General features: G+C 54.4%; 2 protein-coding genes across 2 annotated transcripts in view; one reads left to right on the top strand and one right to left on the bottom strand.

The window, feature by feature from the left end:
• Nucleotides 1-306: 306 nt before the first annotated feature.
• Nucleotides 307-3,422, bottom strand: LOC119093480 (nose resistant to fluoxetine protein 6-like). Its single transcript, XM_037216438.1, has 2 exons — nucleotides 1,954-3,422; nucleotides 307-355 (listed from the first exon to the last, which is right to left on the bottom strand). Exons 1-2 carry the CDS (start codon nucleotides 3,420-3,422, stop codon nucleotides 307-309), a joined length of 1,518 nt encoding a protein of 505 aa, XP_037072333.1.
• Nucleotides 3,423-10,467: 7,045 nt separating this feature from the next.
• LOC119093189 (unc-112-related protein) overlaps nucleotides 10,468-13,842 on the top strand; it is a 37,807-nt gene continuing 34,432 nt past the window's right edge. The window contains exons 1-2 of the mRNA XM_037216103.1: nucleotides 10,468-10,689; nucleotides 11,887-12,037. Of these exons, the coding sequence (XP_037071998.1) occupies nucleotides 11,887-12,037 (151 nt within the window). The 5' untranslated portion in view covers nucleotides 10,468-10,689. The remainder of the gene's footprint in view (nucleotides 10,690-11,886; nucleotides 12,038-13,842) is intronic.

Here is a 13,842-nt window from a genome sequence, read left to right on the forward strand (position 1 = left end):
GTGACTGACCCATGCGGCGTGTCCCAGATAAGCGGGGCTTTGCCAGGATTCAGGATTAAGTAAGAAAGAGGATAAGAGGGTTGGATGAATAACGGAGGCCGGCGCCAGCAATACCGCGCCCCGAGCGACACCTGACGGGCGAGTGTGATACTGGCATCTAGCAGCACAGCGACACCTAGAGGTGCGACTTAAAAGCTCAGCTGTGCTAGCGCGCCGCCGAGTTCGCGGTATCAAGCTTGCGCAGCTGGTAAGCATTGAGACCGATGGTGTTGATATTTGGATTTAGGGGCGCTTCGACTACAACGGTTATTTTGCGGCGATGTGGCTGGTGGGGGTAGTCAGCTCGGCGCAACGCCTGCAGACGGCGGGTCACGTGCGCTGTGTGCCACACATCGTGGACCCGCCGCCGGCGAGCGGAATAAGCGAGCTCTCTCGCCAGATCTCCATCCAGCGTCACAGCGAGGGCAGCCCGTGCGTGCAGCGGGGGAGACTGAAGGTGGTGAGGTGTGTCCAGGGATACGGCCATGGAGAGAGTTAAAGGACCGTGCCTCTCCCCTAAACTAAGAGTTTTGCATAAAATGCTGGATTGTTTCACAGAACTATGATCCAAATTGACAGGATTTTGGGAGAAAGTGTTACATTTGTTCGCCCCTTGAGATAAATTTTCGCGACGTGCCAGGGTGTGTGCCACATAAGTTCATATTAGAAATGGGCACTGCCGAACGTGACTGACAGGTGATCTGTGGCTAACGGGTGATCCGTGGCTGACGGATGATCCGTGGCCGACGGGTGATCCGTGGCCTACGGGTGATCCGTGGCTGGGGGTTATCCGTGGTCGACGGGTGATCCGTGGCTGACGGGTGATCCGTGGCTGACGGGTGATCCGTGGCTGACGGGTGACCCGTGGTCAACGGGTGATCCGTGGCCGACGGATGATCCGAGGTCGACGGTTGATCCGTGGCTGACGGGTGATCCGTGGCCGACGGGTGATCCGAGGTCGACGGGTGATCCGTGGCTGACGGGTGATCCGTGGCGGGGGGTGATCCGTGGTCGACGGGTGATCCGTGGCCGACGGGTGATCCGTGGCCTACGGGTGATCCGTGGCTGGGGGTGATCCGTGGTCGACGGGTGGTCCGTGGCTGACAGGTGATCCGTGGCTGACAGGTGATCCGTGGCCGACAGGTGATCCGTGGCTGGCAGGTGATCTGTGGCTGATGAGTGATCAGTTGGTCTGTGGCTGACATTCCAAGCAGCCGTGGATCGTAAGCAGTGTGGCGCTTACCGGGAGTGTGGTTGGTGGGGAGGGTCTTGCTGCAATCGTTCCTGCCCTCCCGCGGTATCAGCACCGATCCTATTCCTCCGAATGTTTGGACTAAAATCCTCGATCCTCCCCCCCCCCCTCTGCCCCTCCAGGTCATCCGTCTGGAAGTCCAGGTCCTGGCTGAACCCTCAGGCATCAAATCCCAGCGGGTCTCCGTGATCTCCACACGTCCAGATGGCTTCATACCCCGAAAACGCAATAAATACCGGCCATAACAACCACTGTTTGATCTCGGTTAGCACACCGTCGGGGAGTTGTTCGACGTCGAAAACGACAACAGTATCGATGATCTGTCCACAGCTCAGATGAAAATGCTCAAGTGACGAGTATGGGTTTGGTTTTTATGAGCCTAAATATGCAGCATTAACGAGGTCGCAGGGTCTGGCGCTTGCGGAAGCTACCTTCCCCGATCGTCCGGTTCTTTTGAACCATCACGAGCGTTTAAATCAATTTTGCCTTGGATTTCATGCTTTGGCGGGGATGCATCAAAAATTATCCTCTCCAAAGTAACAAAGGGAGCTTCGAAGGACAACGAAAAGATGTACGCAACGGCGAAGGTAACCATGATTTGTGACAGTATCCAGTAAACGAGCCGCACTTCATCATAGTAGATCGGGCTTTTTTGTGAATACAATCCAAAGAACAGGACGTCGCTATGCACCAGATAGCCAGCGTAGGTGAGCCGACTGAGCGGCACGAAGCCCGGGTATGAAAGGAACGTGTTGATGACGCCGCCGTAGCCGGTGACGCAGGCAAAGATGATCCAGGAGACGGCGAGGCCCCAGGCCAGTCGGTGCAGGCCACCGTACGCCACGGCCACAGCCTTGCTCGGCGTCGGGTCCCAGGGCATCTGGTAGCTGTGCATGCCGTACACGACGGAGATGCCTACGGCGAAGGCGGCGATCCAGCCGGGCAGATACTGCCACGGCTTCAGCGTGACGCGTCTGTCGCGCAGCTTGTGCAGGAGGAAGCCGAGTCCGATGCCCACCAGCCACACCGTGCAGCGCGTCCACGGGTACTTGTAGTTGCGATCGAATAGGTCGCTGTGCTCCGGCCTGAGCTCGAACTGCACTGGCGGGAGGTCATCGACGGCCCAGATCGCCACGCGGAGCACCAGGAACCCGACGGTGACGGCGCACAGCCAGAGCACACCGAGCACGGGCCGCCACACCAGAGGCAGGAGCACCAGCGGCGAGAACACGAACAGCTGCATGTCGACGGCGAGATACCAGGTCGGTCCCAGACACGTCCGCTTGAAGTCGACGATGTTTTGGACGTAGAGGAGGTCTTTCCACCAGTTCTCCTGGCATCTGGACTGCGAGCCTTTCGCAAGGCTCCAAAGCGGGCCGTCACCAATGTAACTGAACCATGTGGCACTGAAGGCTATTATAAACGCCAGTGGCGCTGTTAGTCGCAGGTAGCGATGGATGTAAAACACGGGCAGGTTGAATTGTCCGGTCTTCTGGTAAACGTTACAGAAAACATGCGCCAGCAGCACCCCGGACAACACAAAGAATGTGTCTACGCTCAGCGTGCCATTCAGCACTGCCTCAAACAAAGGGTTATTTGCCCAATCGAGCGCGACCATAGGACTGTAGTCTGTAGAGAATGCACCGGACGCCGAGTGACCTAGAACAACCCAGGTCATGGAGAAGAATCGGATGCCATGCAGACAGGCGAGCGTTCCCTTCCGCGGAGTCGTGTCCAACAGCTTCTGAGTGTTGGTGTACACGGAGAAGGCGAGCAGAGCCTGCTGAGGACGCCCAGGCGCTGGCCGTCTCGGAGGCTGGGACGTATCTGACGCGTCTCCCCGCCGGCCGGCCGGGGGATCGGCGCCGAGAACACAGGTGCACGGCTTCAGCTGCAGCACCGTCATCAGCCGCCGGGTGAGGCCCCTGTAGTGCAGGTCCAGGGCGGTGCCCGCCACCATCAGGCCGCCGAACAGGGCCATGATGGTGATGACGGCCCTGTCCGGCGGCGTGAACTCCACAGAGTCCTCCGGCGTCGTCGACTCGAGCGCGGACACGGACACCTTGCCGCCGAGCAGTAGCTGTAGCCCGCGCACCACGTCCTCGCCAGAGCAGCTGGACGGCACGCACATGCCGACGACGCCGGTGGTCTTGCCGACGCCGGGCAGGATGATGACGTCGCCGAGCCGGTCGTCGTGTCGGGGCGTGTCCGTGGCGCCGTTACGGAGGCCGCGCCGGCTGCGGCCCGGTTTGGCCATCCCCGGCACGTACCGACCGACGAAGTGCAGCCCCTGGACAGACAGGTCAGGGTGCTTGGTCGCGTTCAGGTCCACGTCGATGCCCAGGCACTCGTCGAAGGAGCCAAAAGCGTTGGTGTTCCCCGCCAGGATACCGTCGGGCAGCTTTCCAGTGGCGTCCAACACTGAAATCGAGTAAGGCCAAACGTTCTGTTCAGACGTCCTAAGGAAATGCTCTGATTATGTAATTTGAAGCCGGTTTGTCATTAACCGCTCGGTAGGCTGTCGTAAAAGCTAATTTTCCAAGCGCTCGCCAACAAACAACAACGGCTAAGGTTGATCACCAGGAAACCTAGAAACTGGTCAAGGACGCACGTTGCACTGAGGCGAAATTCGCGCACAAACGGTCGTCATGACGACGCGCCATCGCTGGCCCGTTGTCCAGTCGCGTGCGATCAAGGTCGGCGGTAATCAGTCAGGGCAAGGAAATGTTGAGTATAGGACAAAATCAGATAAGTTATCAAATTCGAAAAGTTGATCAACATCAGACGGCGTCGAAACAGTCAGTCGAAGTCGGACCCGGCCAGCTAAAGCTTGCAAGATCAGCCGAGGTTGGTTCTGGCCAGCTAAAGCTTGTAAGATCACTTGAGATAGGACCTGGCCAGCTAAGGTCAGTTATGTCAGCAAGGTCGGATGCTGTGGGCTGTTGTCTCCTGCCAATTAAGATAGATTGGTGTATTTGCAATTTTCTGAGCACACTTAATTCGATCAAGGCCTGGCGAGGTAACTCATCTTTTGCAAATACCTGATGAGAGAGGCTTGATAAGCAGATGTAAGTAAATAGTGACCAACGTCGGCCAGCCATAGTTCGCACGGCAGAACAACTGAATTGATTCCAGCAGTCATCTGCACGTCCCAACAACTGACCACGCACTCCCTCCCGTCGTCCCGGTTCACACTGCAGCAGTACGGAAAGACTGCCGGAAGGCTCTCGTTTTGTTCGCGCCGGACGCTGACCCGACACGATAGTGCAGACTTCTGTCCACGTTACAACGTGTTTTGCTATTCCGTTGACGCAGCACGCGCGTTGCAGAACAAAATCAGGGGCGACGCACAGCCAACAAGTCCCTACCCGGCGACAACTTACTGAGTTTTGGCCACACGGCCTCCCCTGTCAGCTCGTCCCAGAAGATCTCGGTGGGCGCCCGACACAGACTGCCGCTGGCCCGGAGCGTCGGCGCCGCCAGCCGGGACACGGCCAGCCGCTCGCCGGAGGGCAGCGTCCTCTCCTCCAGCAGCTCCGCCAGCAGGTCCAGCGCCCGCCCGACGCCCGCTGGCGACGGCGCGGCCGGCACGGGCGCCAGCAGGAGCGCCGTCAGCGCCGGCAGCACGAGCCACATGACAAAGCGGTGTCGGCGCAGCGGACACGGCCCACCGGCGGTCGGCCCCAGCCGGCGTCTGTCGCGCGCCGTGACGGGCTGAGTTCTCCCTATCTGAGTTGTCACTATCTGAGCGGTCATTATATGAGTGGTCCAGGGGCGGATCCGGAGAGGATGGCCACGGGGCCATGCCCCCCCCCCCCCCCCCCAATTCCCTTGGGTGCCGAAGGGGTCGATAGTCGACCGAACAGGTGCAGTTTTTTAAACACAAAACGCAGCAAAATCGGACATCTTTGGACTTCCAGGTCACCAAGAACAGTTGCAAGCGAAGGGGAAGGCCTAGCCAGAAGAGAGAAAAAAATGTTCAATTATTAAACAAAATTGTTAATTGGAAATATTAAATCTTATTACGCTATCCAGGAGCCCTGTGCTGTATCCAGGGGACCCATATGTCCACTTGCAGGGACATTCCGACTGCTAAGAAGCCTTCCGCATTAGTCTTGACTTCTTTGCGTTTGCTCGGAGGGCCCTGCACTGTTGCTGTGCCATCCCTGGTAGCATGCCGGGCGCTCTTGTCAATCAGGGGCCTTCCATGGATTTTTTTCATTTGTCAGAAAGGATATGTGAGCTATAGCCGAGGACCCATATGTTAACCACCCGGGGTATTCTCGCTTGCTCGCGGCCAATTACGTTGGCTTCGGTTCAGCCACCGACACGCTCGCGATATGCTCACGGGCCCTCTGCATTGGTCTAGGGCGTTTCCAATTCCATGTCACTGTCTTTGGCCCCTACGCTCTTGTCGGGGGCCCATTTGTTAACCTGCTTATACACACCCAGTCGGTCAGGGCCCTCCAAATTGGGTCTTGGGGACTTTCTACTTGAATAGGTTGCCCTGCACACTTGTGAGGGCCCCAACTGGTACCCTGTTCCGCCACACTGGATTATTTAGGGGCCACGCACATTGGGTATTTTAATGTAGGACTCTACGCTCTTGTCGGGGCCATCTGATAGCATGCTCGGATACAACTGAATTTGACTGCTCTCCCCACGAGGTCTTGGGTACGTTTTGTTTGCATGTTCTACGCTCTTGTCCGGGGCCTATCTGATGAGCTGCTCGGGGCATTCGATCGTTCGAGGGCTCTCTACATCAGATTTTGGGTACGTCCTATTTGAATGGAGGTCCTACGCTATTGTCGGGGTGCTCCTCTGTTCGCCTCACTGTTCGGTCACACTGGATTGCTCGGGGGCCCCCGCGCACTGGGTCTTTGTGTTTGAATTTAGGGCCCTGCGCTCCTATCGGGACCATCTGATAATTTGCTCGGGCATAATTTGCATTTGCTTTTAGCTCTCGGAGGCTCGCTGCGCTGGGTTTTATGTGCATCTGATTTGAATGTAGGGCCTTGCGTTCTTGTCGTGGCCCCTTCTGATAAGCTGCTCTGGAGCATTCGTTTGTTGGGCGACCTCTACGTCGGGTCTTGGGTACTTTCTATTTGAATGGAGGGCACTGCGCTCTTGACGGGGCCCTATCTGTTAACACGCTCTGCCGCACTCGATCATTCGGGGGCCCTCTACATTGGGTCTTGGGATCCTCCTACTTGAATAGAGGTCGCTACGCTCTTGGCAGAGGCCCTTTATAACAACCTGCTCGGGAACTGGCCCCGCGCTGTTTTCGGCAGCTCCCATCTGTTACCTGTTCGGGCACACTCGATCATTCCGAGGCTCTCCATGCTGTGTTTTGGTTACTTTTTATTTTAATGAATAGTCCTACGTTCCTGGCGGGCCCCATCCATTAAGCTGCTCGGGTCAGTGGCGGATACAGACGGGGAGGGGTTAGACACAGGACCACGCCCCCCCCCCCCCCCCCCCCAATGAACCATGCCGAGGGGATCTTGAGGCTCCAAAGGCGCCCGCAACCGGTCGAACGGACGCAGTTGTCTAACAAAACATTACACACAACACAATTGGATGTTTTTGGGCCTACAGACGACCAAGAACGGTTGCTGGCAAAAGTAAAGAGTTCGTAAGCAGATAAAGTGAATTCCTTGCTAATTGAGGTTGTGCTTGGGAGACGCTTTGGGGCTCATTACACTGTCCAGTGACATTACGCCGTTGCCCGGACCCTATATGTCCACTTGTCGGGCCCATCTGATCGCCAAGGATCTTTCCATGTCGCCCTTGATGTCTTTGCATTTTCTCGTAGCGCCCAGTGCTGCTGCTGGGACACTGTCTACTTCCATGCCTGAGCACTCTTGATTGATCGGGTTTTTCTCCACAGATTTTTCCCGTTCTCTCGAAAGGCTCTGTACACTTTTTCCGGGGCCTCATATGCCGGGGTACACTAAGCTGCTAAGGGGCCCATTATACTAGTATCGGGCTCTTTCCACTTGCTTGCGGGCTTTGTGCTGTTGCTGGAACTTACATATGCTAAGGCACTGAAACATTCGATGCTCACGGGCCCTCCACTTTGATTTAGGGCTTTTTCCTTTTGACCTCATTGTCGGAGGACTCTTCACTACTGCCGAGGCTCTTGCTGTTAACCTACCCGGGCGCTGTTGATCGCACAGGGGTATTGATTCATGGTCCTGGGTAATTTCTCTTTGCTCAGAGGGTCATGTGCTCTGGCCGGGCCCTCACATGTCAGCCTGCCGGAACACTATCGGCCGCTTAGGAGCACACCACGTTGGTCTTAGATTCTTTTTGCTTGCTCTGAGGACCCTATACTCGTAAACAGGCCCCTGTTTGTTCGTCTCCTGCGGCACCCATGGTCGCTCAGGTTTAGTTCACTTTGGTTTTGTTGCCCTAGCCTTAGAGCAGCAATCGGATATGTGCCGATGAATTTCTAAGCGCAATTGTCGAACGTAATTTGACGTGCCACCGACGTCGTGCGGGTCATTTCCGTTGGCTATTGAATATGTGGCTTATTATAGGTAATTGTGCGTCACGTTCTTAACATATTTCGAATGTTAGGATATTATGCACTGCTTTGTAACAAAGGAAGCTTTCTACATTAGTCATCAGTCATCAGCTGGTCGCACCGCCCGGCCGGCTATCCGTAAATAAGTTAGTAACGAAGTTTGTTCCCGGTTTGATGGTATGTAGCAGCCAATTTAAGTTTATCTTGCATGTTTTTTCCCGAAACAGTTAGCTTCAAAATCACTTGATTTAACATGACCTGTAGAAAATAAGTGAGCTCCATGTATGTGCATACGCAGCACGCCTAGCTTTATAGGGCTGCGCACAGTAACATGGGTTCTTGCTTTGTGAAACACACACACGCACACACACACACACACACACACACACACACACACACACTCACACACACACACATATATATATATATATATATATATATATATATATATATATATATATATATATATATATATATATTGAATATTTTGGCAGAATCCTTTTCTTTATACATGTTTGATTAAAAACAACTGCTGACTCAGCATTGGCAAGCTTTCTGACGCATCGTTCTAGTTTCCGGGCCATTGACATGGCATAACCGCTTAGATTAAAGATGGTTCGCACAAAAGAATGAGTACTTGAGTAATTTTGAGTACTGTGACCCGCGCGATGTTCATGAAGGATGTTGACGTAGGATGATCATGCAGCTGCAACATGGCTGACCTCATTTGACAAATGAGTAATTTTGTGCGAACCATCTTTAAACTAAGCGATGATGCCAAGCAAAGGCACGGGAATCCTTGAAATGATTTCGTGCAGGCGGTTAAAAATAACATGAAACTCAGCTTCCAGTTATAATGATGTCAAGATCGCAGTAACATGCCCAAACCAATGTGAGTAGGGAGCAAAGCGTTAGCTGGAAACAGAATGACGTGAAGCCAGCTCGAGGACCAATTGCCCACGGTGACCTTTGCAGCACGCCGCCACGCATGGCCACCATATCTTATCAGCATATCAGACCTCGAGAGCACATATGTACCACGTCACTCCACCCAGACTACGGAGCCCCTCCCTTCACCCCCCCCCCCCCCCCTACCAGCTCTGCGTCCCTTGCCGGCCTCCGAAGCAGGTGATCACGGTAAGCCTGGTCCCGGAGGCCGATTTATCAGCGCCATCTTTTGAGGCTAGCATGGCTTTAAGTGTCCGTTGTGACACTAGGTGACGCTGAAAGCGTGGCGATTTCTCTACGGGCACATGTTCTGATGCCAATAGCTGATACGGCGTGGCGTGCACGATCATTTCTCTCACGGCGCGAGGAGTCATCAAGTCTGGCACCAGCCCGTTTCATATGCGGATCATTTGCAGCCACTGCACGTCTGTTGGCAGGAAACTAAGTGTTTACTATACCAATGTTCTGTGTTGGTCCAAAAATGAACTCTGATAGTAACAGGCTTCCATCCACTCCAGTTTCTCCCCTCTTGTTTCGTCCTGCACCCTCGCATCACCCATTAATCTCGAGCAGGCTGCACGCACCAGTCATGGGCGGGGTCGAGTGACCTCTGGCGGCGTCTGAGCGCCGAGCATGACCCAAACATTGGTACATACGTGCCTGTGCGGATGATGGTCGGCGGCAGGTGGCTCTGGATGAGGCCACGCGATGCGAAAAAAAACCCTTGCGTGCCACTGACAGGCGAAGAGCTGGCAGGTCAAGGGCACCCGCCTCTGCCGCCCGGGTGACACGCTGACATAATTGAACTGGATGATTGATTTACGAGCCTCGGATGTAAGGTGATGACGCACTTTATGAAAGCAGAACAGAGTTGAGTTACACTTTTTGACAACATGGGATGTGTATTTGCAAGGACAGGACACTTTTATGGGGTAAAGGGTACTTAAAAGAGTACCGGAAAGGGCTTGAATCACTTGGTGATAAGTATGTCTTTGAAATATACTCCAAAGGTGGCGCACTCCCTTTAAAGCGCGGAGCCATTTGAGAGTTTGAGCCCCAATATCGCACTGCCCTAGCGCGCCTCAGATCAGAGACAGAGTTTCGCAAAATGAGCTGATGGGAGGGAGGGGGGTGCCGAACAATAGAAAAATGACCAAACCGGCCCACCAAAATATACCACCAAGCGGATTTCTCCCCAGACTTTGCCCACTTTCTTCCCAAAGTTGAGGACTGAGGTCCAATTTAGGGGACTGAAATCCCGCCTCCTACCTAAAAAGGAAACTACACCAGTGTTTCAAATCTATTTCAAAAGACAGGCAGACTGCCTTTCGATTACGTTATGGCCGTTCTGGTGAGGAAACCGAATTTAGGTACCTTTGTTGCTCTATTGGTGATAAATGAATACTTGGCGGTGTTGATAACTCGCCACTATTGAAGCGCCAGCGTGGTGCACCCCAACATGGATACTTTTAACACTGTAATTTGCTAATATATTTGACATTCGTGCCTTGCGATGTTTACTGCGATAAGGAAAATCGCATCACTGGTTACGCATGCATTTTATCCACCTAGTGAGAATTTCCGTGGTCTGGTTCTGATATCAGAAATGTGTAAGTACTTGTTGAGATATGCACGAACCATCACTAGCGGCTCTGTGATGCGCCGTCGCCTTCCCTCGGCTGTTTATGGTACGGATCGCAGGAGTGAGGTGGGACGGGCTGCTCGTGCTGGGTGGCCGTGAGGGAAGACTGTGTCGCTAGGAGGTTTTGGAAACGCGTTTTCGATCGACTGTGCGTGGAAATCACAACATAATGCTGAGCTGAGCAGTCAGTGTTCCACATAATTCGCTTGTGAGGAGGCGGCCTGCGCAGTCTGGGTTTTGGCAGCTTTTCTCGAAATAGTGACGTCCTACGACATCAAGGTTAGTTTGAGGTTTGTCTACCTAGATGAGCACCGTTGTTTATGGGATCATTTTTGCTTTCTCCAAGCCACCATGGTAATTTTAAGGTTGTGATGTTTTGCATTCATTACTTGTACTCACTGACTGCTACCATGCCTTCATTACTACCAGGCCCTCATTATTGTGTTATTGTAGTAGGCTAACCCAATTGCAGCACATTTATAAGGTGTAGCATGGTGATTCAGCATCTATCAGTGTAGCTTGCAGTCTCTTTGTGTTTGTTGACCATCTACATTCAGTGTTCCATGACCTTTCCAATAGGGCATCCACCAAACCAGCCAGACATCTGACCTGCCTTGGCTGTTTGGCAGCTGTGAGGCGCTGACATCCTGGGTTGACTACTGCCTCATCTGATGCTAATTGGTCAATTTTGAGCAAGGGGTGGTGGCAGGAAGTGAACCGCAAGCCGTAGGGGGTGTAATAGCATGCAAAAATTTGGGCAGCCGACCACCCAAGCAGACAAATATTGAAACATTACATGAGCTGGATGTTGGGTACTAATGTTCTACCATATTGTCATGGTAGTTGTTGAGATGCAGAAAGGTACCACAAAAACATCAATATTCTAACAGCAATAGCAGGTTCTCCAAGAAAATATGGGAAATGGTTACAATCATATCTTTCTCTGCTATAAAGTATGATGTTTGCCCAATTTTTGGGTGCTAATAGAGCAAAATCTAATTAAAGTTGGTTCCTCGTATCCTATGTTTATCATTTCTGTTTATCAGCTGTCACATTACATTCTTCATGAATTGACCTAGTTGAAACTAAGTGATGACTAGTTGATAAAGCTAGTTGATGACCAGTCAACAAAACTAGTCAAGTTTATGTTGAACTGAATGATCTGTCATTGAAAGATATTGTTCAAAGATTGCATATCATGATATGCCAATAGCTATGTCTTTGGATGACCTTAGGTAAACTTGTTATTTCTGTCAATTGTGACAAACCTTAAACAAGATGACTGACACCAGGGATTCCTGGCAGACATAGAAATGCAATCACACAAACATACCCACCCATACAAGTGTGATTATTATCTTCATTCAACTTATCTTCTCTCAAGTGATATTATCATCCCAGAATTTGTTGTTAATGTCTTGACATTTCAACACCTAGTGTTTTAGCCAAGGCCCTGACTACACTTTATTTCCACAGATGGCGGATGGGTTCCGTGTGGATGGGTTCCGGGTGGACGGCTCCTGGATGCTGTCTGTGTTCGTCACGGACCTGCAGGTGGAGAAGAAGATCCGTGTCAAGGGTGACATGCATGTTGGTGGCGTCATGTTCAAGCTGGTGGACGACCTGGGTATGTACCACCTGGCAAAGGTGCTTTCATGGAGAAATGACTGGGTCCAAAGGCTGTGTGCGGAGACCTTCTATGCAGGCAGTTCCAGTGAGTGGTGTGATTACCACTGGCCATGGCAGCATCTGATTCTGGGAGGACTGATGTGAGAGTGTGCCGCTGAAATAACAGGGCGGTTCTGCAGTGATGTTCATAACGGGGATGGCCGCGGCCAACATGCCCTTGTTATCGTTGCCGCGTTATCTTGCTGTTTCTCCAGTACCAAACGTGCCGAACGCGATCTATCCCGACTGGAAATGGTTACTGGAGCTAGCGCGCGGCCTCATAGCCATGTGTCCGACGGGCTCATGTATGTCGACGCGGGAAGCCCCGCCCGCGGGGGATCACCGCCTCTCGCCGACGCCCGAGTCTCCGCCTGGCTTCAGCGCCGCCCGCCCCGCGCCGGCCGCGCCGATGGGGGCGGTGGTGGCGGCAGAGGGGCGGCGCCCTTCCGTCTATTTCGGGCGCCGGTCGCGGCCGACCCGGACCGCCGCGGCGCCCCCAAGGCCGGCGGCGGCGCGGCCCGTCGGCGAATCGTCGATGCCGTCGCGTCGGTGCGTCTTCGGCCCGGGCCGGCCGGTGTCCGGTTGGCGGTCGACCGTGGACGTCCGGCGTCGGCCGTGGGGGGGCCGGGCGGCTGTGCGCCGGCGGCCGCCTTCGTCCCCCCGGCGGCCGGCGCGGGCAGGGCCGTCCAGTCTGCTGGCCCAGCTGAGCGTTGACGAGCCGAGATCCGCGCCGGCCGAGTCTCATGTGCGCGATGGCGCGGACGGTGCTGCCGAACAGGGCTGCGTAGCATGCTGCGGCTGTTTTTATGGCGGCTAAGCAGTGGACATTCAGCCGATCACCGCACTTCGATACAAAACACGCAATGTCCGTCATTGACTTCCCACCCCCCTGAACATGGTGTAACCTAAGTTCGACAACAAATGCGTAGCTTTGCTGAGGCTGGTGTCGGCGAGTCCGCCACTGGTCAGCAGTGCGGGCGATTACCGTCAGCCGGTGGTCAGCTGCCTGGCGGTGCGCGAGTGGTCAGCATGCTCAAAACATCGCGGTCGATGTCACGCTCAGGGAATGCTGCAGACCGGTGGGTTTGCTGGTGCGTGTGTCGCGGTCGACGTGTCGGTGGTTGGTGCGGATGCGCCATTGGTCGACGTATTGACGGCCGCCCTGACGGTCAGTGCACCGGCAGTGGCCGCTATGCTGGTAGTTGTGTGCTAACGTGTGTTATTCCAGGTCCCAGGGCCCAGATGTTACAGGTGGTCCGTGTACCGGCGGTCCGTGCACCGGCGGTCCGTGTACCGGTGATCCGTGTACCGGCGGTTCGTGTACAGGGGTCGGTGTACCGGTGATCCGTGTACCGGTGGTTCGTGTACAGGGTCGGTGTACCGGTGGTCGGTGTACCGGTGGTCCGTGTACCTGCGTTCCGTGTACGGTTGGTCCGTGTACCGGTGGTCGGTGTACCTGCGGTCCGTTTACCGATGGTCCCGGTACCGGTGGCCCGTGAATTGGTGGTCAATGCATGGTAGTCCGTGTACCGGTGGTCCGTGTGCACGTGGTCCGTGTACCGGCGGTTTGCGTACGGGTGGTCCGCGTACAGGTGGTCCGTGTACCAGTGGTTCGTGTACAGGTGGTCCGTGCGCCGGTGGTCCATGTACCGGTGGTCCGTGTACTGGTGGTCCGTGTACCGGTGGTCCGTGTACCGGTGATCCGTGTACAGATGGTCCGTGTGCAGGTGGTCCGTGTACCGGTTGCCCATGTACAGGTGGTCC

This window comes from Pollicipes pollicipes, unplaced genomic scaffold (assembly GCF_011947565.3).
Source record: "Pollicipes pollicipes isolate AB1234 unplaced genomic scaffold, Ppol_2.1 Scaffold_4002;HRSCAF=4701_pilon_pilon_pilon, whole genome shotgun sequence".
Classification (NCBI taxonomy): Eukaryota; Metazoa; Arthropoda; class Thecostraca; order Pollicipedomorpha; family Pollicipedidae; genus Pollicipes; species Pollicipes pollicipes.